Here is a 21,523-nt window from a genome sequence, read left to right on the forward strand (position 1 = left end):
CCCAGCACCCACCTGTTGGCAGGCAGGTGGTCCGGACAGGGCACTCCGCCACCACAGTCAGCTCACACCCACCTGCCCGGCTCAGGCCGCTGGCACACCTCCCCGGTCAGCGGTCAGTCCCCGCACTCCCCGCGGACTCCCCGCGGTCCCCGCACTCCCCGCGGACGGCCCCCGGTCAGCGCGGGTCAGTCCCCGCACGGCCCGCGGACGGCCCCCGGTCAGAGGTCGGTCCCCGCACTCCCCGCGGACGGCCCCGGGTCAGCGGTCGGCCCCCGCACTCCCCCGGACGGCCCCGGTCAGCGGTCGGTCCCCGCACTCCCCGCGGACGGCTCTACCTTGGCTCTGGCCAGCCACATTGGCGGTGTGTCGGCGGCGGCGGCGGCGCAGGCGTCCAGGTGCCACATCGTGCCGGCGCGGCGGTCACCACTGCCGCCGGTACCGACGGTAGCGGTGTCGGTACCGGCGGCAGCGGGCGCAGGGGCGGCACCAGGGACCAGAGGGAGGACGGACCATGGGGCACCTGCAGCGGCGGCACCAGGATAGGACGGTGTAGCACGGACCACGGGGCACCTGCAGGGGCGTCAGCAGGGACAGGACGGGGTGGGCGGCCATACCGGGAGGACCCGCAGGGCCCCGCCGGCAGGTGAGAGACAGGGAGGAACCGCAGAGGCACACCTTGGTTGGGAGACCTGATGCTTCCCAGTGCTCCGTCAGACCGGATTCTACGGCATTTTGCAGGCATGGGTCACCCAATAATAAATCGCAGTCCATTCAAAATATTTTTCTACGGTTTAAGCGCCTCAAGCATTCAATCTCCACCGCTGTCTGGTGTAGTTAGACTCGTAATGGCCAGGTGTGCGGTGGGCGTCTGCGCTGCCGACGGCCTTCACCTGGGACCGGGTGGGTACGCAGAGGGAGCCGAGTGTCCCTGCGGCGAGCCGGGAGGAGCCGGCTCAGGTGGTCGGGCAGAGCGCGGAGGACAGGGCAGAGCGGCGGAGCGGCTCAGGTGGGCGTGAGACTGCGGTCGATACCGCGCCGGCCCGGCACGCCATCTGGCGAGCCCGGAGAGGGAGAGGGAGAGGGAGAGCGCCACTTCACCTGTCGCCGCGAGCAGAGCTGGCGGCGGGGGGGGGGGAGGGTCCTCCACGGCGCCAGGTGTTACGTGTCGCCGTGGCAGGAATTATTTCCTTGTCATGCGTGACCTCTTTAGGGATATTTACTGTATCTGCAATGAATTTTGCACAACCATTCTAGGGCATGTCATATCAGCGACCGAAAATCGATAGCCGAAGACCGAGCTGGAGAGAATGGGTAAGTAAACGTTTGTTCACACCCCGGCTAGAAGTGATTGTCCCAGGATGCCTCGCCCTTCGGCCAATGCATGCCAGAGTTAGGCCCGGGGCGCTGTGACTGCCCAGTGCCCACCTGTTGCTCCCCGCCGCGCCGACACGTCTGACTGATGGACTGACGGCCATCGGTCCCCACTGGTCCGTTTTCCCCTGCGCGGTCTGTCTCTCGAGCAGCCGGTCGGCGGCACCCACCTGGTAGTCCTTGCTGGCCTCGGTGTCCGTGTTTGCCAGGCCTTTGATCTTGTCCCGGCCGCGCACGTAGCGGCGGGCCAGGCAGACGAACAGGACGACCAGCACTATGGCGGCCACCAGCGCGCCCAGCACGATGCTGAGCGTCTGCACAAACATGGTCCTGTGCTCGGCCTCCACCTGCACCGAGCTCTGTGGACAGGGGTGGACAGACACTGAGCTCTGTGGACAGAGGTGGACGGACACTGAGCTCTGTGGACAGAGGTGGACGGACACTGAGCTCTGTGGACAGAGGTGGACACTGAGCTCGGACAGAGGTGGACGGACACACTGAGCTCTGTGGACAGAGGTGGACGGACACTGAGCTCTGTGGATAGGGGTGGTCAAGACACTGAGCTCTGTGGACAGAGGTGGACACTGAGCTCTGTGGACAGAGGTGGACGGACACACTGAGCTTTGTGTGTGGACAGAGGTGGACACTGAGCTCTGTGGACAGAGGTGGACGGACACACTGAGCTCTGTGGACAGAGGTGGACGGACACTGAGCTCTGTGGACAGAGGTGGACGGACACTGAGCTCTGTGGACAGAGGTGGACACTGAGCTCGGACAGAGGTGGACGGACACACTGAGCTCTGTGGACAGAGGTGGACGGACACTGAGCTCTGTGGATAGGGGTGGTCAAGACACTGAGCTCTGTGGACAGAGGTGGACACTGAGCTCTGTGGACAGAGGTGGACGGACACACTGAGCTCTGTGGACAGAGGTGGACGGACACTGAGCTCTGTGGATAGAGGTGGACACTGAGCTCTGTGGACAGGGGTGGACGGACACTGAGCGCTGTGGACAGAGGTGGACGGACACCGAGCTCTGTGGACAGAGGTGGACACTGAGCTTTGTGGACATACGGCGAACGAGACATAATCCCCTGTGGAACAGGGAGGAAGACAATGAGTGTGTATGTAAAGAGATCTGACGGAGACAATTACCGCCAATACGTGAACGAAGCGAATATACGTGAGCGAATCCAATACGTGAGGCGTGAGCGAATCCTATAGCCCCCTGCCGGCCGGACATCACAATTCACAAGGCATTTGACAAGCCTCGAAGGAATTCCCTCGTAGCTCAGCGTCAACAGCAGTAGGTATGTACCCACCAACTACATACATTTATCTGACAAAACTCATTGGCGACGACTTGAACTTTCGATTACCAAGTTAAATAGAAGTGAGTGGCTGTTTACCAGCTGACATGTAATTATAGCATTCAGAGGTGATTCCCAACTTTCCTGGGGTTCAATGAAGTTGCGTTCGATTCCCTCGGATCTATAGAAATCTCGAAACCAAGGCAAACAGAGCGGTCGTTTTATCTGCGGCCATCGAATCAGACCGTCTGATGGGTTTCACACTAGGGTATAGGCATTGAATTAGGGTTCACAACGCCTCAGGGTGATGATGGGACGGCAATCCATTCTCCGGTCTCTGGCAAAGTAATAGCCCGCTTCATCTTTCTTCGAACTTATATATGTGTGGTCTGGGCTAAAGTGACAACCAAATGCTACAGACATTTACACTTTTTGCACTGTTGTGGCACCAGTTGTGAGTGACTCATATTTTGACATCCGCTGATGTTTTCGCAACCACGCTTCGCTTTGCGTTGATCAGTAAAGGTTTTTCAATGGAGCTTACCGAGGCCTGCAATTTTGCATTTTCGCGTCCTTCTGAATGCTGCGTGATAGTCTGAACTCGATCGTCAGAGAATATTGCTTACCAACTCAACTGAATAAAACTTACTTTTTGCAGCGTCTTTTTGTCACCAAAATCCATTTCCATGTCGAAGTAAGATGAAAAGAAATTAAGCCATGTTACAGTACGGTTATAGTTAAGTGCTTTAAACTAACTATGCCCATCTGGTCTGCGGAGTCAATGGATTTTATGGTGACTCCGACTGCGACTCCGACTATCGCGATTCCGACTCCGGACGGTTCTATAAAAATCCATATCATGATTTGAAGTTCATAATGGAGATCTTTTATCTTGCCTGAAACGATCCCTTGCGCGTTCCAAGGCTTTGCGTTGCAAATATGCATTAAAAATAACAAGAATTAAAAAGCAGATTGTGGGGAATTCACCATCTTCTGCTTCTTTCCCTGAAAACGTTCGTCCAAAACAGCAAAATAAAATGCCCTTTTTTCGACAAAATCTGATTTCGAGCGCAGTATCGTCAATAAAACAGGTGCGGTCTATGACGTTGAGCCATGCAGCGTTAACTCCGACTCCGGAGTCAGAGTCGGTAGGATTTTGGCGACTCCAACTTTGAATCTGACTCTGGGCGGAACTGTCGACTACGACCGACTCCAACTCCGATTCCGACTCCGACTCTGCAGCCTCGATAATTACCAAAACTAATGCTGTACAAATATATACTTTACTTGACAGAATGTAATATTTATTTCGACCCAGTTGAATACGGCCCAGGGGCCGTATTCACGTCGACTTCGTAAGTCGATTTTCTTTCGTAAGTATGATTTGATATTCACGTTAACACTTCTTAAGTTTTTATCGACGGAGTTCACGTGAATAAAAAAAAATTACTTAAGAAGTAGGTCAAACTTAAGAAAATTCTTACGAAAATGATCGACGTGAATACGGCCCCTGGCCCCTGATGGCCATCTGCAGTACGAACAACCATCGATATAGGTTAGATTCATACCGCACATGGACCGGAGTTATTTTTCTGGTCCCATATGGTATGTCTATGCATATATTTACCTAGGAATAGGATGAGCAGTATGCATGACTTATTGATAGGTACCTACCAGTCACCTGCACTTAACAAATAATTCTCATTCTTTATTTCAAGATACATTAATTAAGGCATTTTGTAAGGCTCTCTTCTTCAACATAAGCATAATGTTTACGGCCAACAGAAGACACAACTTCAGATTTCGAGTACAAGGTACACCTACGTCACCTAATACGAGTAGGTATACACCTATAGGCGCTCCCTATCAGCAGCGCATCAGTCTTACATCGCATGTATCTGTGAACGATTAAATATCGGTGAGGTGGATTTTCCATTCATATCACACACTGTAAAAAAAGTTTAGCATTTGGGGTACTAACGGCTGCTATTCGTAGCACCTTTTAGCGTCAAAAGAACCCTACGACGTATTTACAAAGAAGCATGGTGCTAATACTGTGCTAATGATAGCTAACATTCCCATCAAATATTATAAGTTTAGATCACCTATTCTTCTACTGAGCTTAACGTCTACTTCTGCTAGTACCCAGTCCATCACACTGTAAAAAAAGTTTAGCACCATAGAGGTACTTTTCAATTGACTAATTTTCAGTACCCTAGCGGTGCTAAGCTAAGCATTTTATTCGTACTTAACTGAGATCTAGTTTAGTATCAAGGTGCTAATATAAGTACCCATATTTGTTTAGCACCCGTGTACTAAATGTAGTACCCTACACCTGCTAGACCAATTTTCAGTACCCTAGCGGTGCTAAACTTTAAAAGGTGCTAAGAATAGCATGCAGTTAGTACCTTCCGTACTCACATATGAACCGTTTTAGCGCTATTGTTACCCCACGACAAGTAGAATAATGCTAACGAAAGCATTGGGGCTGAAAGTAGAATATCTATACTAGTTAAAGCTGCTGCATGAAAAGTTCGCAAAAACTGCTTTCTTTAGCAGCACATACTTTTACTAGCTACTGCAAAAAGGACTAATCAATTACCAAAAAGGAAATTGTGTAAGGCCGAAAAGACGTGCAAAAAAGGTTATATCCTAGATAAGTGATAACTACAAGTCTCAATGATTGTGTTTTGCATTCTGCAATATTCCCGTGTAAGTGCATCTTTCAAGCATCCAACACATTATAAAATTAAAAAATAATAATGGAACATTTATTAACACTTCATATCATCTGCATGAAAAACAAATGTAAATATATACACAAACAAACGCACCGGAAATAACGAAAGGTCGCTCATATACCTGCACACTCGCAGTGACCGACGATTAACGCGAGATCGACTGGGGGAGGCGGGGGGGGGGGGGGGTCGTTGAACCGACGTTCCGTTCATGGCCATAAGTTCGACCTCATCCACGACCAGACGGCGTTTAGTGATAGACGGAACCGGAGACCCCGTGTTGTTGTCGTAGTTGTCCTCCATTGTAAGTGGTAGTCGACGGAAGAACTGACCAGGCCCCATGCCTGGAGCAAAAAAAAAAAACTGGATCAGTTCCAAGATTTTTTTTTTCTGTTGGGAGCTATTTTCGCAAACAACACAACTTTCCTTCAGACCAAGAAGCGCGATTTGCCAAAGTCGGAATATGAAGCACTTAAACAATATAAGATAATGTCAAAAGATACAACGTGTCAGACTCACCAAAGTCGATCAACGTCGGTGTCGGTGGCATGTGTCGGTGGCAAATGCTCATGTACCACCCGGCCCCGGAGCACTTCACTTCACTTCACTGCACTGCTGCACTGCACTTCCCTCCACCTCACTGCCTCCCGGAGCAGGGACACGCACTCCCATGCCACGCACGACGGATTCCACCGATAATAGCTGATTTAAGCTATCATTCCAGAGCTATCACTCGGTGGCATGTGCCCGGAGCACTTCACTTCACTTCATTTCACTTCATATACCGGAGCACGTGCACACACTCCCACCACGACCAACGGACTCCACTAAAATGGCGCAACACGTGGCCGGAAACAGCTGGCACGCGCATGCGCATATCGCTCTGCGCCGTCAAAACGTGCTAAAGGGCTGGTGATAAGACTCCCAGAGATTTGTAAAGCAGGGCTTAGCTACTTTCTTTGGCGCCAATTTCAAATTTGTTTCCTCTGTAAGCATGTCCGGTTCTATTGTGATACTAACGTAAGCACCATATTCAGCATTACCAACTTCTAAAACACTTAAAATGGTTCTAATTAGAAATCCAGCTTGAAAGAGCACTCACTGATGGACTGGGTACTAGCAGAAGTAGACGTTAAGCTCAGTAGAAGAATAGGTGATCTAAACGTATAATATTTGATGGGAATGTTAGCTATCATTAGCACAGTATTAGCACCATGCTTCTTTGTAAATACGTCGTAGAGTTCTTTTGACGCTAAAAGGTGCTACGAATAGCAGCCGTTAGTACCCCAAATGCTAAACTTTTTTTACAGTGTGCTCTTTCAAGCTGGATTTCTAATTAGAACCATTTTAAGTGTTTTAGAAGCTGGTAATGCTGAATATGGTGCTTACGTTAGTATCACAATAGAACCGGACATGCTTACAGAGGAAACAAATTTGAAATTGGCGCCAAAGAAAGTAGCTAAGCCCTGCTTTACAAATCTCTGGGAGTCTTATCACCAGCCCTTTAGCACGTTTTGACGGCGCAGAGCGATATGCGCATGCGCGTGCCAGCTGTTTCCGGCCACGTGTTGCGCCATTTTAGTGGAGTCCGTTGGTCGTGGTGGGAGTGTGTGCACGTGCTCCGGTATATGAAGTGAAATGAAGTGAAGTGAAGTGCTCCGGGCACATGCCACCGAGTGATAGCTCTGGAATGATAGCTTAAATCAGCTATTATCGGTGGAATCCGTCGTGCGTGGCATGGAGTGCGTGCCCCTGCTCCGGGAGGCAGTGAGGTGGAGGGAAGTGCAGTGCAGCAGTGCAGTGAAGTGAAGTGAAGTGCTCCGGGGCCGGGTGGTACATGAGCATTTGCCACCGACACATGCCACCGACACCGACGTTGATCGACTTTGGTGAGTCTGCCACGTTGTATCTTTTGACATTATCTTATATTGTTTAAGTGCTTCATATTCCGACTTTGGCAAATCGCGCTTCTTGGTCTGAAGGAAAGTTGTGTTGTTTGCGAAAATAGCTCCCAACAGAAAAAAAAAACTTGGAACTGATCCAGTTTTTTTTTGCTCCAGGCATGGGGCCTGGTAAGTTCTTCCGTCGACTACCACTTACAATGGAGGACAACTACGACAACAACACGGGGTCTCCGGTTCCGTCTATCACTAAACGCCGTCTGGTCGTGGATGAGGTCGAACTTATGGCCATGAACGGAACGTCGGTTCAACGACCCCCCCCCCCCGCCTCCCCCAGTCGATCTCGCGTTAATCGTCGGTCACTGCGAGTGTGCAGGTATATGAGCGACCTTTCGTTATTTCCCGTGCGTTTGTTTGTGTATGTATTTACATTTGTTTTTCATGCAGATGATATGAAGTGTTAATAAATGTTCCATTATTATTTTTTTTATTTTATAATGTGTTGGATGCTTGAAAGATGCACTTACACGGGAATATTGCAGAATGCAAAACACAATCATTGAGACTTGTAGTTATCACTTATCTAGGATATAACCTTTTTTGCACGTCTTTTCGGCCTTACACAATTTCCTTTTTGGTAATTGATTAGTCCTTTTTGCAGTAACTAGTGAAAGTATGTGCTGCTAAAGAAAGCAGTTTTTGCGAACTTTTCATGCAGCAGCTTTAACTAGTATATTCTACTTTCAGCCCCAATGCTTTCGTTAGCATTATTCTACTTGTCGTGGGGTAACAACAGCGCTAAAACGGTTCATATGTGAGTACGGAAGGTACTAACTGCATGCTATTCTTAGCACCTTTTAAAGTTTAGCACCGCTAGGGTACTGAAAATTGGTCTAGCAGGTGTAGGGTACTACATTTAGTACACGGGTGCTAAACAAATATGGGTACTTATATTAGCACCTTGCTACTAAACTAGATCTCAGTTAAGTACGAATAAAATGCTTAGCTTAGCACCGCTAGGGTACTGAAAATTAGTCAATTGAAAAGTACCTCTATGGTGCTAAACTTTTTTACAGTGCAGAGGTGGATACGAATTTTTTTGTGACTTGTGAGGCTGCTAAACTTTGTTCTGTATATATTGTCATAGTTCTGCTTGGTGAAATGTGAACACCTTGAGACTCGAGTAATTTTATAGAGCCCCCAATAATTGTTTAATTTTGCATTACGATGCTTAACTATTTACTAGTTAGATAGATTCCAACCCATTCTGCGTTTTTTTGGACAATCCTGATTCCTGAAGCTGACGTCAACAGCTCAGTGTCCACTCGCTCGTTCCAGCTAACAGAAATGCAAGGGAAACACATAACGCCATTTTTTTTATCAGAGTCCATCTCCTTATCAGCTCATTTAAGCTACCCACTTTTATTGTCCTCGGCTGTCTGCATATTATATGCATAGGTATTATAGGCATATTATATGCATATTTAGCTGTCTCGTGTTCCCAGACCAAGTCCCTTCTGCATTTCCGGTTCCTGCAGGCCAAGCGATCACCGGCTATCCAACTCTTTATACGCTGGCCTAGAGAGTCGTCCAGCTGACTCTGTCGTTGACCCGGAGCCCAGGAGACTCCAAGTCCCCCTTACGGTACGACTGCAGCGGTGGAAGTATTCATTCAGTCACGATCACCAGTTAAAGCTTGTGAGTTACCTCGGGTTGCCTTTACATGCCAGTCCTGCTCACGGTCGTATATTGACCATCAAAAGGCTGATATAATTCGTCCCATCCGAGGAAACCTCCAGTTGAGATGAGCGTAAAACTGCCTAAGCGAATTTCGAACGGCAGAGGGAGACGAAATATAACATTGAAGGTCCATGGTGTGTGCGTTATCTGCCTAATGACGAGTCGCAGCCGGGGGGCTGGCCTGCTCTGATGCAGTCAAAGTGCCTGAGCGAATTTCGAACGGCAGAGGGGAGGTAAAAGCTAATCAGACTCTGAAGTCCATGGTGCGAGCGTGATCGGCCGGTGACGGGTCGCGGCCGGGGGGCTGACCAGTCTCACTCACCTCATCCTGGCGGGGCGGCGCGCCGCCGCACAGACGGCCTCCCCCGCGGCGGCTAGCGGCGACAGTGCCACATTCCTGGCCTCACATCCCAATACGGCCGGCAATTCACCGCGGCGCCAGTTGCCATGGTGAGCAGACACAGCACAGGCGCTGATTGGCAAATAGCCGGCGGGACGCCGCCCCGAGCGCCGCCGCCGGGTCGCCCGGGCAACGACAGGTCGCTCTCACCGGCACGATCAATAGCCCAGCGCGGAGAGAGCACGAGAGAGGGAGGGAGAGAGGCGAGGAGGATCGCTAATCCTGCCAGAGAAACGTTCGGTGACATGTTGTCTCCCTCCCGCTGATCACTCCTAATGGCGAAAGCCGTATCGTGTCGACTTATCAGCGACCACGCCGTTCCGGGCACGACGGTTTGCAACGGATCTGGATGACGAGCTTGCAAATGGATTCAAGTCTTGATTGACGCGAAACTCCAATAAATAGTTTGTTGTGCAATTAATCTGTTGCGGAATTTCCAGTATTTGTTAGCGATGCACAACTCGTCACAATGTCTCATGACGAAGCTGTGAAACATTGTCTACAAGGCAGCAGCTTTTAGTTTAAATCTATTTTAAGATTAATGTTCTCGTCACCATCTCGACTCCTTCCCTCACGTACCAATAGAACCATTCCCTCACTCACCGACCGGTGCCTCATCTCTTTCTCTCGCTGCTCACCCCTTTCCGACGCCCTCTCACCCCCTTTTCCGACTCACGCCCCGGTACTTTTCTCGCCCAACTCTTCCCTTTTCCGGCTTACGCTCCGTCCTCTTTCTCGCCCCCTATTTGTACTCAGTACTCACCCCTTTTCCGACGCCGGCCTCAGTGATGGTTACACCGAGCTCGTTGTTTAGGGTGCCACGAAGACTTCCTGCAATGGAGGGCTTCCGTCAGAAGGGTGCAGTTATGCTCGTGCATCACCCTGTCGCCTAGCCCAGGCACGCCAGAGCAAACTCAGTGGGCGATGGGCAGTATCGGCTCATGCAGGCATGTAAGCTGCAATTTATGCACCATGGACATAATATGCATAACGTTGAACACAAGTTTGGTCCAGTTTTTGCAACTTCTGTTAAGCACAGTTTGACAAAGTAAATGTTATGCCATTGTCCATGACTCATGAGCTGCCATGTGCATTGATGTAAATTGAGGTTCATGTGCATTTTCTGCCAAGGTTGGGATTGCGGAACAAAGTTCACCTTAGCCAAATCTCTTGACTGAGCGGGTAGGTGCCAGATGACACGGTGGCGTGATCTTACCTATTCGACTGGCTACAGCTGCGGCGTTCAGTTCGAGCTTGTTGGGCTTCACCTTAAACCAAACCTGGTTCTTTTCCGCCCTGGGGAATAAAAAATACTTCATTGCCAACTGGAGACAATGATTTTCAAATTTCAGGTCATGGATAATCTGCACACCGGGTTACGAGATTAGAGATACTTTGTTACAGATGCCTTCTTGTTACAAAGAGATACAATGGAAAGAGATAGCTAGTATTTACAATTTACATATTAAGACCTAAGTCACAGGCTTGTTTGTGTTTATATGCTTATGTGGGTGCTCCTTGATAAAGCTCTCGCAGACGTACTAATGGGCAATGACCATTCCTATTTCCTCTCCGTCATTATTTTACATATAACATAATCTTATTGCATTTCTCGAAGGAAGCCCTATGAGACGACAACTCCTAATAGCTAGCGAATTGTGTTGTAAGATGCGAAATGTCAACGTTTCATCGCTGGAAGCCGAGCGGAACGCCTCAGATTCATCCCTAAAGGTACTTTATGCTAGTCGAGTTTTAAGTACCCGATATTGTCGAAGGTGTTGACGGGTAGGAACAGATCCTTTTCCAGCTGTTTCACGAGTCGCGTGGCTTCATTGCCATCCTCGAACCTGTCGGAGGAGACCGTCAGATGAGAAAGCCAGGGAATCACGCTACTACCTCTATCCATGAGTTCAGGGACTCTGCAGCATCTCGTCAGCACGCACTGGGTGGATCGTAGCCTTCTTTGATCTTAGGAGCTCTCTGTTGAGAAGAGCTGCAACAAGCACCGGTAACCAATTGGGACCAATTGGTTCCCAATTGCGTTCCCTCTATCCTAGCTCTCCGACAGGCCCTAGCTCGCCCCTCGACCGTAGACCTCCGACAGGTCCTCCCCTTCCAACCTGAGCCCGCTGACACCCCCTGTCCCCTGCGCTCACCTGTTCTGGACCTCCATGTAGACGTAGTCGAGATCGGTGTCGACTTGGGGCCCCGGCGAGCGATCGAGGCTGCGCGACTTTTTGGCGGGCTGGCCGGCCTCCTGCGGGTGGTTCGGCACTTGGTCAGAGGCTCTAACGTAACGGGGCGGTGTGACGGCGGCAGATCAGCCGCGTTTGGACAGCAGCGGCTCTGTGGGGCGGGTGTGGGGCGGCGGGAGGACCCACCTGGGACTGCTGGGAGGGCGGCGCGCCGCTCGGCGTGGTCTCCGGGCTCGGGTTGACGTCCTCTGCCACCCTGTCCACTCGCCGCGACTCGCTGTCCACCGAGAAGGCGTCCTCTGAAAGCCGCAGACAGGGGCGTCATGGAATATGCCTAACCGAAGTAATGTCAATGCTCTGATGTTTATATAAGCAAGTACCTACTCATGCTGCCTTTTATAATATTTCTAAATGAATTGTACGTACAGTATAATTTCAAGTGTTTGGATGCCATTGACCTTTTGCTATCAGAATATACAACGGGCAAGTATGACTGGCTGGCGTTGATACATTTCCTACTTATAGCTGCGTCCACTGGCGGTCGCAGCCGCTAGCAAAAGGGGGGGCCAAAGTCACACTCGCGGGACATAACATTTATCCGTCACCGGGAGGGGGGGGGGGGGGGTGATCGGCTAATTTTTTACGTCCACGAGGTGCCGCGCAGTTGGCATTACTTATGCTTCATCCATCTGATTCTTGCGTGAAATTTTTAAGCTCAATTTAAGGCAAAATCACCAGTTCCATTTCCCGTCCCACGGTGCTTCCACCGGTCGGCCCACTGCACCATGACGACGGATCGGTGTAGCATAGGTATACTGGAAGGTCAGGCACGCGGATTCATGACCTTACCACTATAAAACAATTCGGAAAAGTACAGATACCTCTTGCTTTGAACAAGCATGTGAAACCCAGAGAGCATTTTCAGACTATGACATTTACTCATATAGGTAACATACCTACAGGGTGAGCCATAAAGATTTACCCATCGATAAATTCACTTTATTTCCAAACGGGTTGGCGTAGGTATGCCATCTTTTGCATATATGTCGCAAATTTGTCTCCAATCTTGACAGTGTAGCTCATTTTGTATATGCTCGTCCACTGCCTCTGCTACGCTCCTGAAATGCGAGGTCGTCTTAACGCACATCCGCCGCTCCTAAAATTCAGGAATCACCACTGGGTGTGGGCTGCTGAACACTCCTTGGTCTAAAGAATGCTGGGCACAATTTATCCCCGACTTCAGCCCCACGGCCTTCGCAAACTGAAATATCCTGAAAACCCGACTCTACCGAGTCCCTGAAACACCGCAAATGACATACGGCGCAGCATTGTTATAGCATGGGTGATCGAGGAAAATAAGTGAAAAGACGGTGCGGTGGCCGCGTGCCATAGTGCTCTCGCGTCTCGGGCGCGTAACATAGAAGAATGCCAGCATACAGAAAACAGACTACATTTATTAGTTAGAAGATGACGTTGTTATATGCATGTAAAAGATCACATAGCTATGTCAGCGCGCCTTGAAACAAAGTTAAGTTTTCGATGGGTAAATCTTTATGGCTCACCCTGTAGTTGTGTGGCGGCGGGAGAGAGTAGGTACACCGACCGACCTCTGGAGACCCCCCACAGGTTCCGAGCTTTCAAAATTGGCATCTGAGGGCCGCGCGCGACTCCTGCGGGGCTTCGCAGCGGCTCTATTGGGGCTCAATCAACCTGCCTAGTCTTACTGCTAAAAAGACTGGCCCTGAGCCCTAAGGACTTCATCAGTCTCTGCCAGCCCCAGGACCCACACCGGCTCATGGGGTCCCGACGTCGAAATATGAGGGAATCTGCGCCGGACCATCAGGACGCAAAGTAATCTCGATCAGGACCAACGTAAGGCTGTGCCGGAGACAGCGTGAGCCCTCTGATCTTCAGAAACCCACCCATATATGTTTTCACGTAGAGGCCAGTTTAGGGCCCTCAGAGACCAGTACAGGGCCTGCAAACTACAAAGGCCAGTAGTTTGAGACAATCAGTGACCGAGTTGGGCTCTCAGAGGCTAATGTGGGTTATTACAGGCCAACATGGGCCCTCAGAGGTCAGCGTGGGGCCCTAAAAGACCGGCATGAGCCGTCGTTGGACCCCAGAGGCCAGCAGAGGGCCCTCAAAGGCCAAGATGGGCCCTCCTCAAATGCCAATGCAGGCCCTTAGAGGCCGGCATCGGGTCTTCAGCAGCCAGTGCGGGGCCCTCATTGGCACCTTAAGGTTCGTCTTGGGACACCACAGACAGAAATAAGGCCACCAGAGACCGGTGTGAGACCCTCAGACGCCGGTTGGGACCCCTGAGGCCTGTTAGGGGCCCTCATAGGCCAGATGTGGGGTCTCAGAACTCACCTGTTGAACTCACCTGTTAGGTTTCCTTGCTCATTGCCCAGATGGTGGTAGGGTTATTAGAGACAGGAAACCGTGTCGAAGAGAGACGTGCCAACCCGGACAATAGATAAGCAGGACATTCAGAACTGGACTGTGCAATTGTTAAGGGTTGGAATGGTACGTCTGCTTGGGTGTAGTTGTTGCTGATGGAGGTAGTCTTTGTGCAATTTGCAACAACAAAAGAAGTGTTGACTAAGATGTGCGATGAAGTGAGTAACATATAGAGAATGAGATGGATCAGAATGGATAGACAAGATAGTGAGGATTTGGGGAGGGAATTAGGAACAAGGGCGGGGATGGGAGTCCCTGGCGCGTATAACCCCACTCTTGCTTGATAAGAGGGGGCGCCTACCAGGGACAGGCAGGATTGATTGGGTGTGTTTCTTTTTCAGCTACTGGAGATAATCAAATAGTCGACTTCCGAGACAGGTTCCCAAGGCAGACTTGAACTCCTTCAGTGTCTTGGATGTGACCACCCAGGTCGGCAGGGAGTTCCAGTCTTGGACGACACGCTGGGAGAAGAAGCGGGCTCTGGCGTCAACTTGACTGCGGCTCACTCGGATTTTGAACGGATGACCTCTTGTACGAGTGTCACGGGAGATATCCCATAGATCTGCAGGTTGTATTGGACAGTTTCCGTTGAAGATTTTCCAGCATTTGATCAGGTCAGCCCTCAGTAGTCGTCCCTTTATGGAGTAAAGGTCGAGCGTTCGTAGCCTGTCCCCATACTCTTTGCCTTCAAGTCCCTTTATCTGGCGGGTCCATAGCCTTTGCACTGATTCCAGCCTTTTCCTGTCCTGGACATATCCAGTGTTCCAGACAGGCGACGCATATTCCAGAATAGGCCTGATGTGCGTTTTAAGTATGTGTATCATAAATTCAGGTTCTCTACATACTGTGCCTTTCAGGAGGTTGTGGGCTACGCCGCCGGCTTTCCTTGTCACTGTTCTGCTGTGTTCATGAAACTTCAGTTGGTCGTCAACGAGTATTCCAAGATCAACCTGGGCGACTGAATCGGGAAGTTGACGTCCATCGAGGGTATAGCTGGGTCTATCCAAGATGTGTGAGCGTCTCTTGAAACAAAGAGTGACACACTTCTTTGAATTCATGTGTAATCCCCATGACTTGGCGGTTGCGTGGAGAAGGTTGATATCAGATTGCAGACTTGCAGTGTCACGGCCGATGTTCGAACTATCAATGCATGTGTATATTTTGAGATCGTCTGCGAATATCTTGTAGTGGCATTTAAGGTTTGTCGCGATGTGGTTAATATATATTAGAAAAAGAACTGGGCCGAGGACTGACCCTTGGGGTACACCACTTTTGACGTATCTTGGTGCGCTGTACGCATCTTTGACGACCACTTGCATCGATCTGTCACATAGAAATTCTTTGAGCCACCTTAGAAGGTCTCCCCCGATGCCTATGTGCCCAAGCTTGTCTAGCAGAATATGGTGACAGACAACGTCGAATGCTTTTGCAAAGTCGAAGAGGATAAGATCAACTATTTTCCCTTTGTCGATCTCACTTGATATATACTCGTAAGTGGACAGAAGCTGGTCCTCCGTAGACATCCCTGGTCGAAAACCAAATTGGTGATCGATGAAGATGTTGTTTTCATTGAGGAAGATGTTCAAACCATTAGAGATCAGTCTTTCCAGGCATTTTGCGGGGACTGATGGCAAACAGATCGGCCGGTAGTTCAAGGGATCGACGTGAGACCCCTTCTTGAAGATTGGTACCACGATCGATAGCTTCCAGAGTGAGGGGAGTGATCCTTCTTCCAGTGAGAGATGAAATATCCTGGATAGAGGGCGAGCCAGGTGAGCTGCACACTCTTTCAGAAAACGGGGATGAAGACCGTCTGGGCCCATAGCAGAATTCACGTCGAGATCCATCAGCACCTTCTTCACCTCCGCAGAGTCGAAATCGACGGATTCAAGTGCTCCATCACACTGTTGGTGAGGTGCTGGGTGTGACGGCACTTCAGGTCGATACACACTGGCGAAAGCTTCGGCAAAACATTCTGCCATCTCAGTTGGACTGTCAGTTGTGGTGCTGTCAGGAAGTCGAATTGGTCCTACTGAGGAGCGGAACTTCTTCTTGCTGCGGAGGTGAGCATGTAGTAGCTTTGGGTTCTCCTTCATCTTCAGAAGTAGCGACTTTTCATATTCCACTTGCGAGTAGAAAGTGAAGAGGTGAAGCTCCTTATTGATTCGCATAAATGAAGAGAGGAGATCTTGAGTGATGTGCGATTTACGACCATGTAGAGATCTAGCACGCTTGTATTGTTGCCATGCCCTGGTACGTCTCGTCTTGAGAGATGTCGGAGGATTAGTCTTCCAGGGGACTTTGCTCTTTGGTTTGTTGCGATTAGAAATGGGGATATATTGGCGTATCAGTGGCTGTAGGACTTGAAGGAGCCTGTTGAAGGCCTCTTCTGCGTTCAGGTGCGCAAGTTCAACATCCCAATCCACCTCGCTGAGGACGTTGTTGATATTATTGTATTGTCCTTTGTGCCAGAGTATGTGACCAGGTGCGTGTGATGATGAGCAAATTTCTTTGTCGAATGTGTACTGACAGTGGATACTGCAGTGGTCACAGCCAGGTGGTGGGGGCCTCACCTCTACTTCATTTATCCTGTCTGATTCTGTTGTCAAAATCAAGTCCAGTATGTTCCCTGATCGTGGAAATGTTGCCTCATGGATCCACTGGGTGAGTCCAAGTGTGTCAAACAAGTCCAAAAACTTCGAGTCTGATGAAGAGATGGGCTTCATAGAATCAAGTGACCAAGTGATGGTCGGTAGATTCAAATCTCCAATGAGAATGAGTTCTTTGCCAGTACATATTTGACGCAGGAATGCCATTAGCATGTCATTCTGTTCCGGTGAGTTCGAGGGTGGCCTGTATACTGCAACCACATGCAATTCCAGGGCGGACAGATGAAATATGATGACATTGGGGTAAGATGAATCAACATCCTCAACTTGAAGTCTTTCAGAGATGTATGCGCAAACACCATGTATACTTGAGCCCCCACTATCATTGCGCAGAAGTGAATAACCAGGTATTCTTACAACAGCATCTCCAACGTCTGGAGTTAGGTGAGTTTCTGATATTAGCAGTATGTCAGTGGTGTCATGCATATTGAGGATGTGTTGAAGAACGTTTAACTTGGTGCACAGGCCATTTACATTACAATGTGCAAAGTTTAAAACTTGAGTGTGGCTAGTTTGGCCATGCCATCTCAGTTTCCCGAGTTCCTGGGTGGGCTGTTACTTCGAGGGGGGTCTGGCTGAGTGGGAGCCGCTTGAAAGGCTGGAGCTTCAGTGGCCGTGATCCCTTGGTCCCTTGGTGGACGGGGAGGGGGGCCTGTTTCGAGCTGTTTTGGAACAGTTTCTTCTGTACTTGAGTGCTCACCAGGTGTCTCTGATGGCTCAGTATCTGGTTGGTGTTGAGCGTTGGGCATGTTTGACACTGTTGTTGTACCACCAGCTGTTGGATGTTGGGCTTGGCGGGGTGCTGTCTGGTGCCACTCACTCTGCTGTGGCCGAGTTGCCAGCCTTTGTTGAAGCTCTTGACGCTGGGTATAGGTCAGATCTTTTCGGATGAATACATGTGAGTAAGAGGTGTACTTGAGTTCTCGTGCGTGTTCAAGTAACAGATTTCTTTGTCTGACGTTGTGGACGTTTCCCCGGTATAGATCTGCATCATTCTTGATTTGACATGCCTCAGAAAGCACAACTTTCTCACCTATCAGAAGCTCTGATATTTCGCCAAACTTGGCGGCTGCCTCAGCTGCAGTCTTAGCCCTGAGGCCCCTAATGACCAGAGAGTTTTGACGTTTCTTGCGTTCTTCTAGTTCTCGAAGCTCTTCACGAACGACTCTACGGTAGTTATCTGTTGCTTGCTGAATCATCTGAGGTGCACCCTGGGAAGGGTAGCTACTATGTGTTTGTGGGGGGTGAGGTTGCAAGTGGGGCCCCCTTAGTTTCTCTGCATATGTTGGGCCATCTCTTGCAGAGAGTGTTTGCTTCTCAGATGGGGGCAGGCTTCCTTGATCTGCAGCAGTGCCTGCTGTCAAATGATTTTTCACTGCCAGTTCAAGGTTGTCCACCTTCTTAATTAGTTCAGTTAGAAGGTCATTGTTTGCTGGCTGGAGTTGGTCCTGACAATTCTCTGTTTGCATAGCTGACTCACTCATGCAAGACCTGGGCTGAAGTTTGCCGAGATTTGGAAGTTTTCGGCATGAGTCACAGATAAATGACAGTACATCATATCTTTTCAGTGCATTGTAGGCGGCTTTGGCTATATCTTGGCAAAATGCATGAAACCAGTTTCCACAAAGATCGCATTGGACCCCTTGCTGGGAGTCTTTCACTTCCAGGTGGCACGTCAAGTTGCCTGGTCCGCCTGGACAGATGGAGGGGTTGAGATTGCCCCCATGGTTAGCTCGTACAACCGTAGGAGAAACACTGGTGCCAACATCAAGGGGTAGGAGGCCAATTGTATTAGCCACCGTACTCACATGATCCGGGGACGGATTCTGGTTTGTTGGAGTTTTACCATTTGGGCGGGACCTTGGTGGTGTTCTGTTTAGTGGCATTTTGTGAGTAATGCAGGCTGTGCAGGCATGCAAGGTGCAGACAGGACCACGACAGGGAGACAGACAGGACCCAGTGCTCAGCGGCAGAGCAAGTACTCCCTGAACAGGCACAGAAGCTTTGCAGAAGCTGATGAAGACCCAGAGACAGCTTTGCAGGGTCACTTGTTTGACCTTGTGTGACGTGCAGACTCATGCACTTCATGCAGCATGCATCAGAGCAATATTTACAGCAAGTTGAAGAGCAACTGATTTTACTCTACGTGTCTTGATTGCCAATCCTTAATAGCTTCTTCCGTATTGAGTTCCTCCGTTATTAATGGATGCTAGGAGCTATTAGTCTTGTCCCCAGTCTTCGACCGCAACAACAGAGGTTGATGTAGGCTCTTAGCGGTCAACGTGGGCACTTGACCGCCACTGAAGTTCCCTCAGAGGTCAGTGTAGGACGCTCAAAGACCGGTGTGGGAGCTATATTAATAGCTGGGCGTGGTTTTTTTTTTTAGCTTCGTGACGATCGAATAATTGCCAGGGCCCCATACACCTATATGGGGGCCCATTGGTTGTTTGAGGGGGGGGGGGGCAAATGATATGATGGCCCCCTTTATTGACCTTGGGGGGGGCATGGCCCTGATGCCCCCCCCCCCCCGCGACCGCCACTGTGTACACATTACACACATGCCTCTGAGATTACATACTAGCTCATGCAAACTCTATGCAGGTCCCGGAGTTCCCACGCTAATCCTTAAGAAACCAAGCCGGCATACGGCGTCACTACCGGGCTTCTGAGGTGCACAGCACCAACCCATGAGGTCTTACTTTAGTGTCTTAGAGCCAATCTCCTTTAGCAGGGCCCACCCACCACTGCCGAAGAGGGTCTCATGCCAGCCATTGCTGGACCTACGAGAGCCTCAAGTAAATCCACGCTGATATTCCATATAAGATCCGGCCATACTCGTGAACCGGTGCCAGCGACGCTGACCACCAAATTGACAGAATGCGAAACTGAGCCCTCATGAGTGAAATTTACGTCCTTTGATGGCGCAAGAAAGAAAATGAAACATACGAAAAGCTTTTCTAGGACTTTTGTTCGATCTGAAAGGTGGGGCCAAAAGATAGTATGGCCCCACCTTTCAGCACCAAAGGGGGGGGGCCATGGCCCCCGTGGCCCCCCCCCCCCTGGGACCGCCAGTGGCTGCGTCCACGACTTGCCGTTGGAATTATAAGCGGTTTATTTGCAGTTAGCTGCATCATTCGCATATGAAAATGGACGCTATCAGAAAGCTGAACATAATTGTCTGAGTGTAGACTGATATCCACAGCATGCCTGCTGATCGGACAAATAATCAGCAGTTGCAGTAAAAGTGGATGATAGGTTTGTGTTCAGATATGAAGGTGTTACTTTGCTGTGTGCGGTGTGAGGGTAGAGTAGCGCACCTGTTGCGCGGAGGGCTGGCAGGGTCTCCCACCCATAGGCTGGGCTTGCCCCTGTCCGGTCAAACAATAGCAGCAGCAGTAGTAGAAGGGGGACAGGTGGCGCCCGCACCGGGACGGGCAGCCTCAGCGCGCGCATCATACTCGGAGCACAGGTTAGGTCACTGAGGTCAGCTTAGCCTCCCATAACTCCGGTCCACAAGGACGGCTACGGTCCACAGCTCACCATCCGCGGCTCAGAGCTCAGAACCTCCCGATAAAGTCACAGTTCACAGTGGTGCAGTTCACAGGAGGTTCACACTACTCAGGAGCACCGCTCTCAGTCCACTGGAGTTCTGTCTAGTAACCAGAGCGGCGTCGTCAGTCCACAGTATAATGTTGTCCACAGTCCACAACATCCACTATCCACCCCAGCACTGCACTCAGTAAACGTCTCGCCTATGGCTCCGGGACCCACGTTATACGGGCCAGGTGGTGGCTGGCAGCCGCTCCGCCCGCCACAGTCGCGCCGCGCGCTGCACAGGACTGAAGGCGGCGGTCGACAGCGGCGTCGGCAAAAAGGCGCCGCCCCGTCCTACCCCCCCCCCCCCCCTGGCGGGTGTCAGCCCCGCGCCGAGACGGTAACAGGTGTTTCAGGCGCAGTGACGGCGGCCGCGGCCTGGGTGGACCGGGGCGGCAGGAACTGACCTGCAGCACATTCCGGCCTGACCCCGGGTCTGACCTGACCCGTACTGACCTGACCCGGCCTGACCCGGCCCGGACTGACCTGACCCGGTCTGACCCGGCCCGGACTGACCGGACCTGGACTGACGTAGCCCTGGTCTGACTTAATCTGGCCTGATTCGGTCTGATTCGGTCTGACCTGACCTGGACTGACCTGACCTGATCTGACCTGACACAGACCGACCTGACCCTGGTCTGACCCATCCCTGATATGACGCAGTCCTGGTTTGACCTGACCTAGACTGATCTGACCCGGTCTGACCCAGCCCTTGTCCCATTCATATCCAGCCTGATCTGACCCACCACAGCCCAGTCTGACCCAATCTGGTTTGAACTGACCGGGACCGCCGCGAAAGGACTTGACCTGGCGCGACTCGACCTAACTTGATCGGGTGGGCGATAAATACAGAAATCATCAATCGAACAAATTTGTATCAGATGGATCTACCTTGATTGCTGAAACTCTGCTTCCTAGCATTCTGACGATGTTTTCACACCACTTTCACGTTTTCTAAGCCTGTATAATTTTGCTGATATGAAGCTGAGGTGAGCATAAATGTTTGTCAGTTGTCACGAACTTTGTGCGTGCCGCGGGTTTCGTGCCTGTGCTACCCCACGTGCAGCTGCACATACTGCGCTGAGTGAGGTCAGGCCTTGTGTGTCAGCCTCCCCCCTTTCCGAGTTCGGGGCCAGGGCCGTG

General features: G+C 50.6%; 1 protein-coding gene and 1 long non-coding RNA gene across 2 annotated transcripts in view; one reads left to right on the forward strand and one right to left on the reverse strand.

The window, feature by feature from the left end:
• The window catches only part of LOC122364678 (receptor-type tyrosine-protein phosphatase N2-like), a 69,516-nt gene that overhangs the window by 7,926 nt on the left and 40,067 nt on the right, over positions 1-21,523 (reverse strand). The window contains exons 9-14 of the mRNA XM_043335289.1: positions 11,841-11,953; positions 11,616-11,716; positions 11,220-11,306; positions 10,676-10,755; positions 10,223-10,290; positions 1,542-1,730 (exon numbers count right to left, since the gene is read on the reverse strand). Of these exons, the coding sequence (XP_043191224.1) occupies positions 1,542-1,730; positions 10,223-10,290; positions 10,676-10,755; positions 11,220-11,306; positions 11,616-11,716; positions 11,841-11,953 (638 nt within the window). The remainder of the gene's footprint in view (positions 1-1,541; positions 1,731-10,222; positions 10,291-10,675; positions 10,756-11,219; positions 11,307-11,615; positions 11,717-11,840; positions 11,954-21,523) is intronic.
• Positions 14,027-14,775, forward strand: LOC122364679. The gene is made up of 2 exons (XR_006253616.1): positions 14,027-14,183; positions 14,459-14,775. It is a non-coding gene; the product is annotated as an uncharacterized LOC122364679 (long non-coding RNA).

The sequence above is a fragment of the Amphibalanus amphitrite genome, unplaced genomic scaffold, assembly GCF_019059575.1.
Source record: "Amphibalanus amphitrite isolate SeventyFive unplaced genomic scaffold, NRLGWU_Aamphi_draft 000691F_arrow, whole genome shotgun sequence".
Taxonomy (NCBI): Eukaryota; Metazoa; Arthropoda; class Thecostraca; order Balanomorpha; family Balanidae; genus Amphibalanus; species Amphibalanus amphitrite.